We start from the raw sequence: 12,457 nt of genomic DNA, 5'->3' as shown, positions 1-12,457 counted from the left end.
ATGGTACCACATTCGCTGTCTTCTGGCACTTCTCCTGTGGCCAAAGAGGATTTGAAAATTAGTGTCAGAGCCCCTGCAATCTCCTCCCTTGACTCACATAGCAGCCTGGGATACATCTCACCTAGGCCTGGAGATTTATTCACTTTTAAGCCAGTTAAAACTGTAAAGACCTCCTCCCTTTCAATGCTTATTTGTTCAAGTGTATCACAATCCCCCTCCATGATTTCTACACCTACATTGACCTTCTCCAAAGAGAACACAGATGAAAAGTAATCATTTAAACCTCACCTACATCCTCTGGCTCCATGCAAAGGTTGCCACTTTGGTCCCTAATGGGCCTTAATCTTGTCCTTAATATATTTATAAAATGCCTTTGGATTTTCCTTTATCTTGCCCGCCAATGTTTTTAATTTTTGCTCTCCTAATTACTTTAAGTATCCCCCTATACTTTCTCTATTGTCCAGGGCTTCTGCTGTGTCATAAGCTTCCTTTTTTTCTATTATCCAATCCTCTATATCCCTTGACATCCAGGGTTCCCTGGACTTGTTGGTGCTACCCTTCACCTTTACAAGAGCATGTTGGCCCTGAACTTTCCCTGTTTAATTTTTGAATGACTCCACGGGACTGATGTAGACTTTTCCTGCTAGTAGCTGCTCCCAGTCGACCTTGGCCAGATGCTGTCTTATTATATTGAAATCGGCCTACCCCCAGTTCAGGACCTTTATTTCCAGTCCATCTTTGTCCTTTTCCATAACTGCCTTAAAACTTACAGAGTTATGGTCATTATCCCCAAAATGCTCCTGCACTGACACTTCTACCACATGCCCTGCTTCATTCCCAAAAATTAAGTCCAGTACTGCCCCTTCTCTTGTAGGACTGTCTAGGTGCTGGCTCAAAAAGCTCTCCTGGATGCACTTTAAGAATTCTGCTCCCTCTAAGCCTTTCACACAAAGTCTATCCCAGTTAATATTGGGGAAGTTGAAATCCCCCATTATTATTACCCTATTATTTTTACACTTCTCTGAGATTTGCCTACATATCTGCTCCTCTATCTTCCCCTGACTGTTTGGAGGCCTATAGTATAGTCCCAGCAAAGTGATTGCCCCCTTTAGTTTTTACGTTCTACCCATATGGCCTCATCTGAGGAACCTTCTAAAATACCATCCCTCCTTACTGCAGTAATCGACTCCTTGATCAATATCATCTCCTCTTTTACACCCCCACCCCCACCCCAATCATAACACAGAGAATCACTGAATTACATACTGCAGAAGAAGCGCTTTGGTACCAATGCGTGAAAAACACCTGATCTACCTACCTAATCCCATTTACCAGCATTTGGCCCATAAGGATGTGAGGCAACCCGCATCAACCACCACCCTCCCCAGGCAGCGCATTCCAGACCCATCACCACCTCTGGGTAAAAAAGTTATTTCTCACATCCCCCCTAAACCTCCTGCCCCTCACCTTGAACTTGTGTCCCCTCGTGACTGACCCTTCAACTAAGGGGAACAGCTGCTTCCTGTCCACCCTGTCCATGCCCCTCATAATCTTGTACACCTCGATCAAGTCACCCCTCTGTCTTCTCTGCTCCAATGAAAACAACCCAAGTCTATCCAAACTCTCTTCATAACTTAAATGTCTCAACCCTGGCAACATCCTGGTGAATGTCCTCTGCACCCTTCCAGTGCAATCATATCCTTCCTATAATGTGGCGACCAGAACTGCACACAGTACTCCTGCTGTGGCCTCACCAAGGTTGTATACAACTCCAACATGACCTCCCTACTTTTGTAATCTATGCCCCGATTAATAAAGGCAAGTGCCCCATATGCCTTTTTCACCACCCCACTAACATGCCCCTCCGCCTTCAGAGATCTATGGACACACATGCCAAGGTCCATTTGTTCCTCAGAACTTCCTAGTGTCATGCCATTCATTGAATGCCTCCTTGTCAAATTACTCCTTCCAAAGTATATCACCTCACACTTTTCAGGGTTAAATTCCATCTGCCACTTATCTGTCCATTTGACCATCTCATCTATATCTTTCTGTAGACACTCAACTTCATTGTTAACCATCCGGCTAATCTTTGTGTCATCCACAAACTTACTAATCCTACCCCCCACCTCCCTCTGACAAAGCCATGCTGACTATCCCTGATCAAACCTTGCCTCTCCAAGTGGAGATAGATTCTCTCCTTCAGAATTTTCTCCAATAGTTTCCTTGCCACTGACGTGAGACTCAGTGGCCTGTAGTTCCCTGGCTTATGTTGTTTAGATAAATGGCAAATAATAGGGGAACAGCACAGATTCCTGTGGTACACCATTGGACACTGGCTTCTAGTCACTAAAGTAGCCTTCTGTCATCACCCTCTGTCTCCTACAACTAAGCCAATTTCAAATCCAGCTTATCAAATTACCCTGTATCCCATGTGCGTTTGTCCCTTTATCAGTCTCCCATGGGGGACCTTGTCAAAGGCTTTGCTGAAATCCATATAAACTACATCAACTGCACTACCCTCGTCTACACACCTGGTCACCTCCACAAAAAAATTCAATCAAATTTGTTAGACATGACCTCCCTCTGACAAAGCCATGCTGATTATCCCTGATCAAACCTTGCCTCTCCAAGTGGAGATAGATTCTCTCCTTCAGAATTTTCTCCAATAGTTTCCTTACACACTGACGTGAGACTCACTGGCCTGTAGTTCCCTGGCTTACCTGTACAACCCTTCTTAAATAGCGGAACCACATTAGCTGTTCTCCAGTCCTCTAGCGCCTCCCCCGTGGCCAAAGAGGAATTAAAAATTGGGGTCAGAGCCCCTGCGATCTCCTCCCTCGCCTCCCTCAGCAGTCTGAGACACAAATCATCTGGACCTGGAGATGTGTCCACTTTTAAGCCTGCCAGCACCAATACCTTGTCACTCCCTATATCAATTTGCTCCAGAACCTCGCCGAGTTCCAAACTTTCATCCTCATTCTCTTGGGTGAAGACAGATGTGAAGTATTCGTTCAACATTCTACCTTTGTCCTCTGGCTCCACCGATAGATTGACCTTTTGGTCCCTAATGGGCCCTACTCTTTCCCTGGTTATCCTCTTCCCATTGATATACTTATAGAATATCTTGGGATTTTCCCTGCTTTTACTAGCCAGAGCTTTCTCATATCCCTTCTTTGCTCTCCTAATTGGTATCTTAAGCTCCACCCTGCACTTTCTGTACTCCACCAATGCCTCTGCTGATTTGATCCCCTTGTACCTGCTAAAAGCCTCTCTCTCTTTTCCTTCTCATCATATCCTGAATATCACTGGTCTTCCATGGTTCTCTGGGCTTGTTACTCCTTCCTATCATCCTCGAGGGAACATGTTGAGCCTGTACCCTCCCCATTTCCTTTTTGAATGCCCCCACTGCACTTCTGTAGTTTTCCCCACAAGTAGCTGTTCCCAGTCTACCTTGGCCAGATCCTGCCTTCTTGTACTAAAATCCGCTCTCCCCCAATTCAAAACATTTTTTTGCAATGTTTCTATTTCTTTGTCCATAGCAAGCTTAAATTGTACCATGTTGTGGTTGCTATCACTAAAGTGCCCCCTCACCATCACTTCAGCCACCTGTCTGGCTTCATTCCCCAGAATTAGGTCCAGTACTGCGCCATCCCTTGTTGGACCCTCTACATATTGACCGAAAAAAATTCTCCTGTACACATTTCAAGACATCCACTCCACCTAAGCCTTTAACACTATCCCTATCCCAATTAATGTTGGGAAAGTTGAAATCACCTAATATAATTTTACACACCTCTGCAAATTGTGCACATATTTGCTCCTCAATTTCCCACTGACTACCTGAGGGTCTATAATAAACACCTAACAATGTGGCTGCCCCTTTTTTATTCCTAAGCTCTACCCACAAAGTTTCATTCGATGCCCCCTCCCAGATATCATCTCTCCTTACTGCAGGAACTGACTCCTTAACTAATAATCCAATGCCTCCTCCTCTTTTACCCCCTCCCCTGTCTCGCCTGAAGATTCTATATCCTGGAATGTTGAACTGCCAATCCTGCCCCTCCCTCAACCACATCTCAGTGATGGTTACTATATCACAATTCCACATGTCAATCCTTAATTCATCCGTTTTACCTGTAATACTCCTGGCATTAAAGAAGAGGCCGTCCAGCCTTGCCTTACTCACCTGAAACTTAATTCCTTCTGACTTGATTGTTTTACAGTTTTGTGATGTGTCCCTATTCTGCTAACATTCTGTGTCCCCTCCCCCTGCCGAATTAGTTTAAACTCCTCCCAACAGCACTAGCAAACCTGCCCGCAAGGATGTTAGTCCCGCTCTGGTTCAGATGTAGACCGCCCCACTTGTACAGGTCCCACCTTCCACAGAAACAGTCCCAGTGATCCAGGAATTTAAAACCCTCCCTCCTGCACCAACTCTTAAGCCACATATTTATCTCCTCAATTCTCCTATTTCTGTGCTTGCTAGCATGTGGCACTGGGAGTAATCCAGAGATTACAACTCAAGAGGTCTTGCTTTTCAGTCTGCTGCCTAACTCCCTGAATTCTTGATGCAAGACCTCATCCCTCTTTCTAACTTTGTCATTGGTACCAATATGTACGATAACCTCTGCCTTCAGGAAGCCCTGCAGCCGTTCAGTGACATCCCGAACCCTGGCACCAGGGAGGCAACACACCATCCTGGAGTCAAACTGACGACCACAGTGGGGCCTATCTGTTCCCCTGACTATAGAATCCCCTAATCCCCTAATCCCTCTTCCTCTCTTCCTCCCTTCCTGTACAGACAGGCTGCTTGTGGTGCCAGAAGCTTGGCTCTGTCCGCACTCCCTGAAGGAATCAGTGCCCTCATCAGCCTCCAAAATGGAATACCGATTTGCGAGCAGGACCCCAGGGGACTCCTGAACCTGTTTCTCTTGGACTGCCTAGTGGTCATTCCTTTCCTTCCTCAAGTCCCTTCAGCTGTGGTGTGACCAGCTCTCTAAATATGCTATCCATGATGCTCTCAGACTCGCGGATGCTCCACAGTGTCCCCAGCCACCATTCCAGCTCTGAAACCCGAAATTCCAGGAGCTGCAGCTGGACGCACTTCCTGCACACATGCTGGCCCCGGGCACTGGTTATATTCCCGGCTTCCAACTTGGAGCACGAGGAGCACACCACAGCCTTGAGCTCTCCTGCCATGACTTATCCCTTTAAATTAAACCTCTTAAATCAACTCCCGAGCCCTTCTTTCCTGATCCTCGTTACTACAGAATATACAAACTATAAACCACAAAAAGGCCTTAAACTATAAGTGATAAAAGTGGTAAATACTTACCCGACCTTACCCACTACTTACCAGTCATTCCTCTCCCTTGTAGCCTCTACTGCTGCAGCAGGGCAAGACCACTCTCTGAAGATTTAAGAAGTTAGAAAGCAAAGAAAAAATGTAGAGCACCTCTTCCCCTATGCACCAAATTGCCAACATCCACACTCACTCTGGCTGTGTCTCACTCAGGATGAGCTCTCTCCCCTGCTGATGTGCAAGCACACTGATCATGCCTGAAGATTCTAAACCCTGGAATATTGACTGCCAGTCATGCCCTTCCTTCAACTCTGTCTTTGTGATAGCAACAGCATCATAATCCCACGTGCTAATCAAAGCCCTCCATTCATTTGCATTACTTGAAAGACTCCTTGCGTTAAAATAAATGCAATCTAGCCTTGCATTATTTCCTTGCGCCTTAACAGGTTTGTATTTGTTCTGCCTTCCAGGCTGACTTAGTTTCTCTTTTGTATTTGGGAGAGGGTCACCCCCCTCCTGTACCCCCAATCAGTATCCCATCCCCCTGCCAAATTAGTTTAAATGCCCCCAACAGCACTAACAAACCTCCCAGCAAGGACGTTGGTCCCGTTCCAGTTCAGGTGGAACCCATTCGACTTGTACAGGCTACACCTTCACCAGAAACAGATCCAGTGATCCAGGAAACTAAAGCCCTCCCTCCTGCACAATCTCTTCAGCCACATACTATCCTCCTACTCCTATAATCACTGGCACGTGGCACAGGGGGTGATCCAGAGATTACAACCTTTGAGGTCTTGCTTTTTAATCTGCTACCTAGCTCCCTAAATTCTTGTTGCAGGACCTCATCCCTCTTTCTCCTTATGTCATTGGTACCAATGTGAACTACGACCTCTGACTTTTCGGCCTCTACCTTCAGGATGTCCTGCTTCTGTTCTGTGACATCCTTGACCCTGGCACCAGGGAGGCAACACACCATCCTCGAGTCACATCTATGGCCGCAGAAGTGCCTGTCTGCGCCCCTCACTATTGTGTCTCCTACCACTATTGCTCCTGCACTCTACTCTTCCCCCCTTGTGCAGCTGAGTCACCCACAGCGCCGTGAACTTAGCTGTGGCTGCACTCTCCAGAGGGACCTTCATTCTCACCGTTTTCTAACAGAGGAAAATCGTTCTTCAGTGAGATACACTCTGGGGTTTTCCTGACTACCTGCCTGCCTCCCTTCTCCTTACACATTTAATGAGTAGAAATTTTGACCTTGAAATGTGACCTGACTGTTGGTATTGGTAAGATTATTTACCTGCAAATAACCCTCATTGGTGCTAATGACTCAACAGGGTCCTTTGTGTGTCTTAAACAAATCATCTTTATATATTAGTAATGGAAATGATTGCAAAGTGGTTACTAACATTGTCTTATAAATCTTTAATATCAATTTTGTTTTTCTCTAGCTTAGCCAAAGGCCCACTGTGGAGGAGTTGAGGGAGAGAAAAATCCTTATCCGTTTCAGTGACTATGTGGAGGTGGCTGAGGCCCAAGATTATGACAGACGTGCAGACAAGCCATGGACTAGGCTAACAGCTGCTGACAAAGTAAGATATCAGGGACAAACTTTCAGAAAAATAGGAATGGTACAAGAAGTGAGAATTGTTTTTCACCAGATGGTTATTTGGCAATGCGCAGAAACCCGTCACCAAAGTAAACTATTGAGAAATAAACAGAAGTAAATTCATTTATCTGAAATGGAGTACGTATTCTTTGCTTAATGGAAAACATCACTTACCTAAGATCTTTGAGCAGGTTGGCAGAACCAAGGCCTTGGAGTAAATGCGTTACACGTTCCTTTTTTAAAAATTCATTCATGGGATGTGGGCTTCGTTGGCAGGGCCAGCATTTATTGCTCATCCCTAGTTGCCCTTGAGAAGGTGGTGGTGAGCTGCCTTCTTGAACAGCTCCAGTCCATGCGGTGTCCAGTGCTGTTAGGAAGGGAGTTGCAGGATTTTGACCCAGCGACAAGTGAAGAAACGGTAATATATTTCCAAGTCAGGATGGTAAGTGACTTGGAGGGGAACTTCCAGGGTGGTGGTGTTCCCATCCATCTGCTACCCTTGTCCTTCTAGATGGTCATGGATTTGGAAGGTGCTGTCAAAGGAGCGTTGGTGAATCTTGTCGATGGCACACACTGCTGGTACTGTGCATCGGTGGTGGAAGGAGTGAATGTTTGTGGATGTGGAGCCAATCAAGCGGGCTGCTTTGTACTGGATGGTGTCAAGCTTCTTGGGTGTTGTGGGAGCTGCATTCATTCTTGAGTGTTGTAGGGAGTATTCCATCACACTCCTGACTTGTGCCTTGTAGATGGTGGACAGGCTTTGGGGAGTGAGGAGGTGAGTTTCTCATTGCACAATTTCTAGCCTCCGACCTGCTTTTGTAGCCACTGTATTTATATGGCTAGTCCAGTTCAGCTTCTGGTCAACCCCCAGGATGTTGATAGTGATGGTACTGCCATTTAACATCAAAGGGCAATGGCTGGATTCTCTCTTGTTGGAGATGGTCATTGCCTGACACTTGTGTGATGTGAATGTTACTTGCCACTTGTCAGCCCAAGCCTGGATATTGTTCGGATCTTGCTGCATTTGGACATGGGCTGCTTCAGTATCTGAGGAGTCGCGAATGGTGCTGAACATTGTGCAATCATAGCGACCATCCCCACTTCTGACCTTATGATGGAAGGAAGGTCATTGATGAAGCAGCTGAAGATGGTAGGGCAGAGGACACTACCTGAGGAACTCCTGCAGTGATGTCCGGAGCTGAGATGACTGACTTCCCACAACCACAACCATCTTCCTTTGTGCTAGTATGACTCCAACCAGCGGGGAGTTTTCCGCCGATTCCTATTGACTCCGTTATTGCTAGGGCTCCTTGATGCCACACTCGGTTAAATGCGGCGTTGATGTCAAGGGTAGTCAGGGTGACTGCTCGGGAGCTCAGCTCTTTTGTCCAGGTTTGAACCAAGGCTATAATGAGATCAGGAGCTGAGTGGCCCTGGTGGAATCCAAACTGGACGTCAGTGAGCAGGTTATTGCTAAGCAAGTGCCAATTGATAGCAATGTTCATGACCCCTTCCATTACTTTACTGATGATCGAGAGTAGACTAATGGAGTGGTAATTGGCGGGGTTGGATTTTCCACATAGCCGGGTAGATGCCAGTGTTGTAGCTGCACTGGAACAGCTTGGCTATGGGCACAGCAAGTTCTGGAGCACAAGTCTTCAGATTGTGTTGGAATACAATTCTGCAGCTGCTAATGGCTCACAGTGCCTCATGGATGCCCAGTCTTGAGTTGCTAGATCTATTTGAAATCTATTCAGCCATTTCTTGATATCACGTAGAGTGAATCGAATTGGCTGAAGACTGGCATCTGTGATGCTGAGGACCTCCAGAGGCGGTTGAGATGGATCATCCACTCGATACTTCTGGCTGAAGATTGTTGTGAATGCTTCAGCCCTATCTTTTGCACTGATGTGCTGGGCTTTTTCATCATTGAGGATGGGGATATTTGTGGAGCCTCCTTCTCCAGTGAGTTGTTTAATTGTCCACCACGATTCACGACTGGATGTGGCAGGACTGCAGAGCTTAGATCTGATCCATTGGTTGTGGAATCACCTAGCTCTGTCTATCACTTGCTGCTTATGCTGTTTGGCACACAAGTAGTCCTGTGTTATAGCTTCACCAGCTTAACTCCTCATTTTTAGGTATGCCTGGTGCTGCTCCTGGCATGCTCTCCTGCACTCTTCATTGAACCAGGGTTGATCGCCTGGCTTGATGGTAATGGTAGAGTGGAATAGATTTCAAATAGATCTAGCAACTCAAGACTGGGCATCCATGAGGCACTGTGAGCCATTAGCAGCTGCAGAATTGTATTCCAACACAATCTGTAACCTCATATCTCCCACTCTACCATTACCATCAAGCCAGGCGATCAACCCTGGTTCAATGAAGAGTGCAGGAGAGCATGCCAGGAGCAGCACCAGGCATACCTAAAAATGAGGAGTTTTTCCCTCATGTTGGTTCCCTTACCACTTTCCGCTGACCCAGTCTAGCAGGTATATCCTTATAGGACCCAGCCAGCTCGGTCAGTAGTGTTGCTACCGTGCCACTCTTGGTGATGGACATTAAAGTCCCCCACCCAGAGTACATTCTGTGCCCTTGCCACCCTCAGTGCTTCCTCCAAGTGATGTTCAACTTGGAGGGGCACTGAGTCATCAGCTGAGGGAGGGCGGTATGTGGTAATCAGCAGGAAGTTTCCTTGCCCCATGTTTGACCTGATGCCCCGAGACCTCATGGAGTCCAGAGTCGATGTTGAGGACTCCCAGGGCAACTCCCTCCCGACTGTATACCATTGTGCTGGGTCTGCCCTGCCAGTGATGGTGGTGTCTGGAACATTATCTGTGAGATATGATTCCGTGAGGATGACTATGACAGGCTGTTGCTTGACTAGTCTGTGGGATAGCTCTCCCCATTTTGGCACTAGCCCCCAGATGTTAGTAAGGAGGACTTTGCATGATCAATAGGGCTGAGATTGCTGTTGTCATTTCCGGTGCTTAGGTCAATGCTGGGTGGTATGTCCGGTTTCATTCCTTTTTTGTGATTTTGAATGCGTTTTGATATAACTGAGTGTCATGCTAGGCCATTTCAGAGGGCGTTTAAGAGTCAACCATATTGCTGTGGGTCTGGAGTCACATGTAGGACGGACCAGGAGATTTCCTTCCCTAAAGGGGATGTGAACCAGATGGATTTTTACAACAATTAACAATGGTCATCATTAGACTTTTAATTCCAGATTTTTATTAAATTCAAATTCAACCATCTGCCATGGCGGGATTCAAGTCCCGGTCTCTGGGAGCAATATCCTGGGCCTCTGGGTTATTTGTCCAGCAACAATACCACTATGCCCTTATCCTGATCATCCCACAAACATTCATTGTACCCTCAATTGTACTTCCACTCAACAATTTGTCAACAACTGCTTAATTCTCTCCAATCCAGTTATTGTGAACTGGATGTGTGAGCAACTGTACTTATATTGGTCATCAGGTAATCTCTTCCAGCAGCTATATCCCCAAGTCTTGAGTTTCTCATTAGATGTACAACAAGCGTGTGGACTAATGCAAATCATTGACGGAATCGGCATCTAGAACAATGTCACATACCAGAACTTCATTAAAAGCTTAATAGAGGACCTTTAACCTGCTTTGAGCTTAATTTCCCCACCAGGTTGGTGAGTCATAGATCAGGATAGGCAGGTGTTCTCTCTCCATGAAACTGCTTTTCCTTTTGTATAAATCCATCACACAATTGAATCTTGCACATGAACTAAAGAAAGTTCTAAATTAAAAACAGAAAATGCTGGAAAAACTCAGTAGGTCTGGCAGCATGTGTGGAGAGTGGAACAGAATTAATGGTTCAAGTCCATATGATTCTTCTTCAGATTTCCAGCATCCACAGTATTTTGCTGTTACCTAAAGAAAGCTCTAGATTGCCTAGATATCCTAAACCATGAAGAACAAATGTCACATATGTTGTGTGATGTTGGATACCTTCCGGTAGGTCTTAATGAAGTCTTTGTAGTTTTAAGTAGTTTACATACTTATACTACACCTCCCCCCAGCCTTTATCCAATGTATTTCAAGTTATTCTAGTTTACCCCATGTATTTACATCATTATTACTACCCCATCTCTCCACTTCAAGTCTCTGAACTCATGGGTTCAGGGGCTCTGTCATTGCAGGTAAACTCTGTTGGAGCCTGCTTCTGCCTATGGGACTGCTCTCTTGCTTGCATGTCCTCCTTGATTATCAACCCTGGTATTAGCTTTCTCAGCAGGATTGAAAGTTGTGTGTGGAGTTTCCTGCCCATCAGGAGTTCGGATAGGGCCAGCCGCATTGTAATGAGGTGGACCTATAGGTTAGCAGTGCTGTGGGGAAGTCCTCATTCTTTTTTAGGAGGGCTTTTACAATGTGAACTCCTCTTTCTCCTTCCCCATTTGACTGTGGCTATCTCAGAGAGCTGCTATGATGGCTGAAGCCATATGTGGCGGTGAAGTGTGCAAAGTACTCATTTGAAAATTATGGGCCGTTATTGGACACGATCTCGTCCGTGGCTCGCGAACATCTCTTTCAGTGCCTTAATTGCTACCTCTGTGATGGTCATATATAGATGCTTCACCTCAACCCATCTGGAAAAGTAATCCACCACAACAAGGAACGATTTGCAGTTGAAGACAAATACATCGATGCCCAGCCTCTCTCATGGTCTGGTAGAGAAGGAACTGTGTTGGGATGAAGGGCTGTCTTTGGTCCCATGCCTCTGCAGCACACAAACCTGACAGTTTGCTATCGTGTGCTCAATTGCCCTGCAAATGCCTGGCCACCAGACAGCAGATTGGGCCCGGTGACACCCAGGTGGCCCTGGTGTATTTTTTGAAGGATCTCTGGTGGAAGGGAAACTGGGATGACCAGCTGCTCATTGACCAGGGGGTTATCTATGACTGTAAAGTGGTTTTGTTGTTCAAACCAAGCTTATATGGCACCACCACTTGGTCACTGTTGTGGCCAGCCTTGTTGGCAGTAATGGCAGATGCAGGCACACTCCTCATCATGCATTTGTTCCTGGTGAATCTATGCGGTGTTTACTTGTGGACCCTGGCAGGTGTCTCCTTGTCAATTGGGAGTATGCTTGTAGCTCATCGATGAGATTGACTTCCTGTTTTGTCAGAAAGCCTAATATGGCCCTGGAAAGTGTGTCTCCTGTTGTTTGGTTTTTACCCTGGACGTATACCGTCTCGTAGGCAAACCTCATGAGGCATAGGTAGAACCACTGGATTCTGGGAGGCATCTTTACTGGCTGCTTCTCATCCTGTAATGAGACTTATAGCCTGTTTCAATCGTGACCTTGAGGCTAATGATATAGTCTAAAAACATTTCTATGATGGCATATCTTTGTCTCCATGTCTGACCGAGCTTTGGAAGTGTAGTAAACCAGTCGGCAATTTCCATCCAGTTGTTCCTGGAAAAGGACCACTCCCAGGCCTGTGGATGAAACATGCTATGCTATGATGGTGGGCAGAGATGGGTCTTAGTGGGCCAGAATTTCATTTT

At 46.1% G+C, this 12,457-nt stretch overlaps 1 protein-coding gene across 1 annotated transcript in view; it reads left to right on the top strand.

The window, feature by feature from the left end:
• The window catches only part of LOC121276056 (phosphatase and actin regulator 1-like), a 683,909-nt gene that overhangs the window by 658,919 nt on the left and 12,533 nt on the right, over positions 1-12,457 (top strand). Inside the window, exon 14 of the mRNA XM_041184001.1 lies at positions 6,754-6,894. Within this exon, the coding sequence (XP_041039935.1) occupies positions 6,754-6,894 (141 nt within the window). The remainder of the gene's footprint in view (positions 1-6,753; positions 6,895-12,457) is intronic.

This window comes from Carcharodon carcharias, chromosome 3, assembly GCF_017639515.1.
Source record: "Carcharodon carcharias isolate sCarCar2 chromosome 3, sCarCar2.pri, whole genome shotgun sequence".
NCBI lineage: Eukaryota > Metazoa > Chordata > Chondrichthyes > Lamniformes > Lamnidae > Carcharodon > Carcharodon carcharias.
The sequence above is the reverse complement of the archived record's forward strand: the minus strand, read 5'-3'. Positions and strand labels throughout refer to the sequence as shown.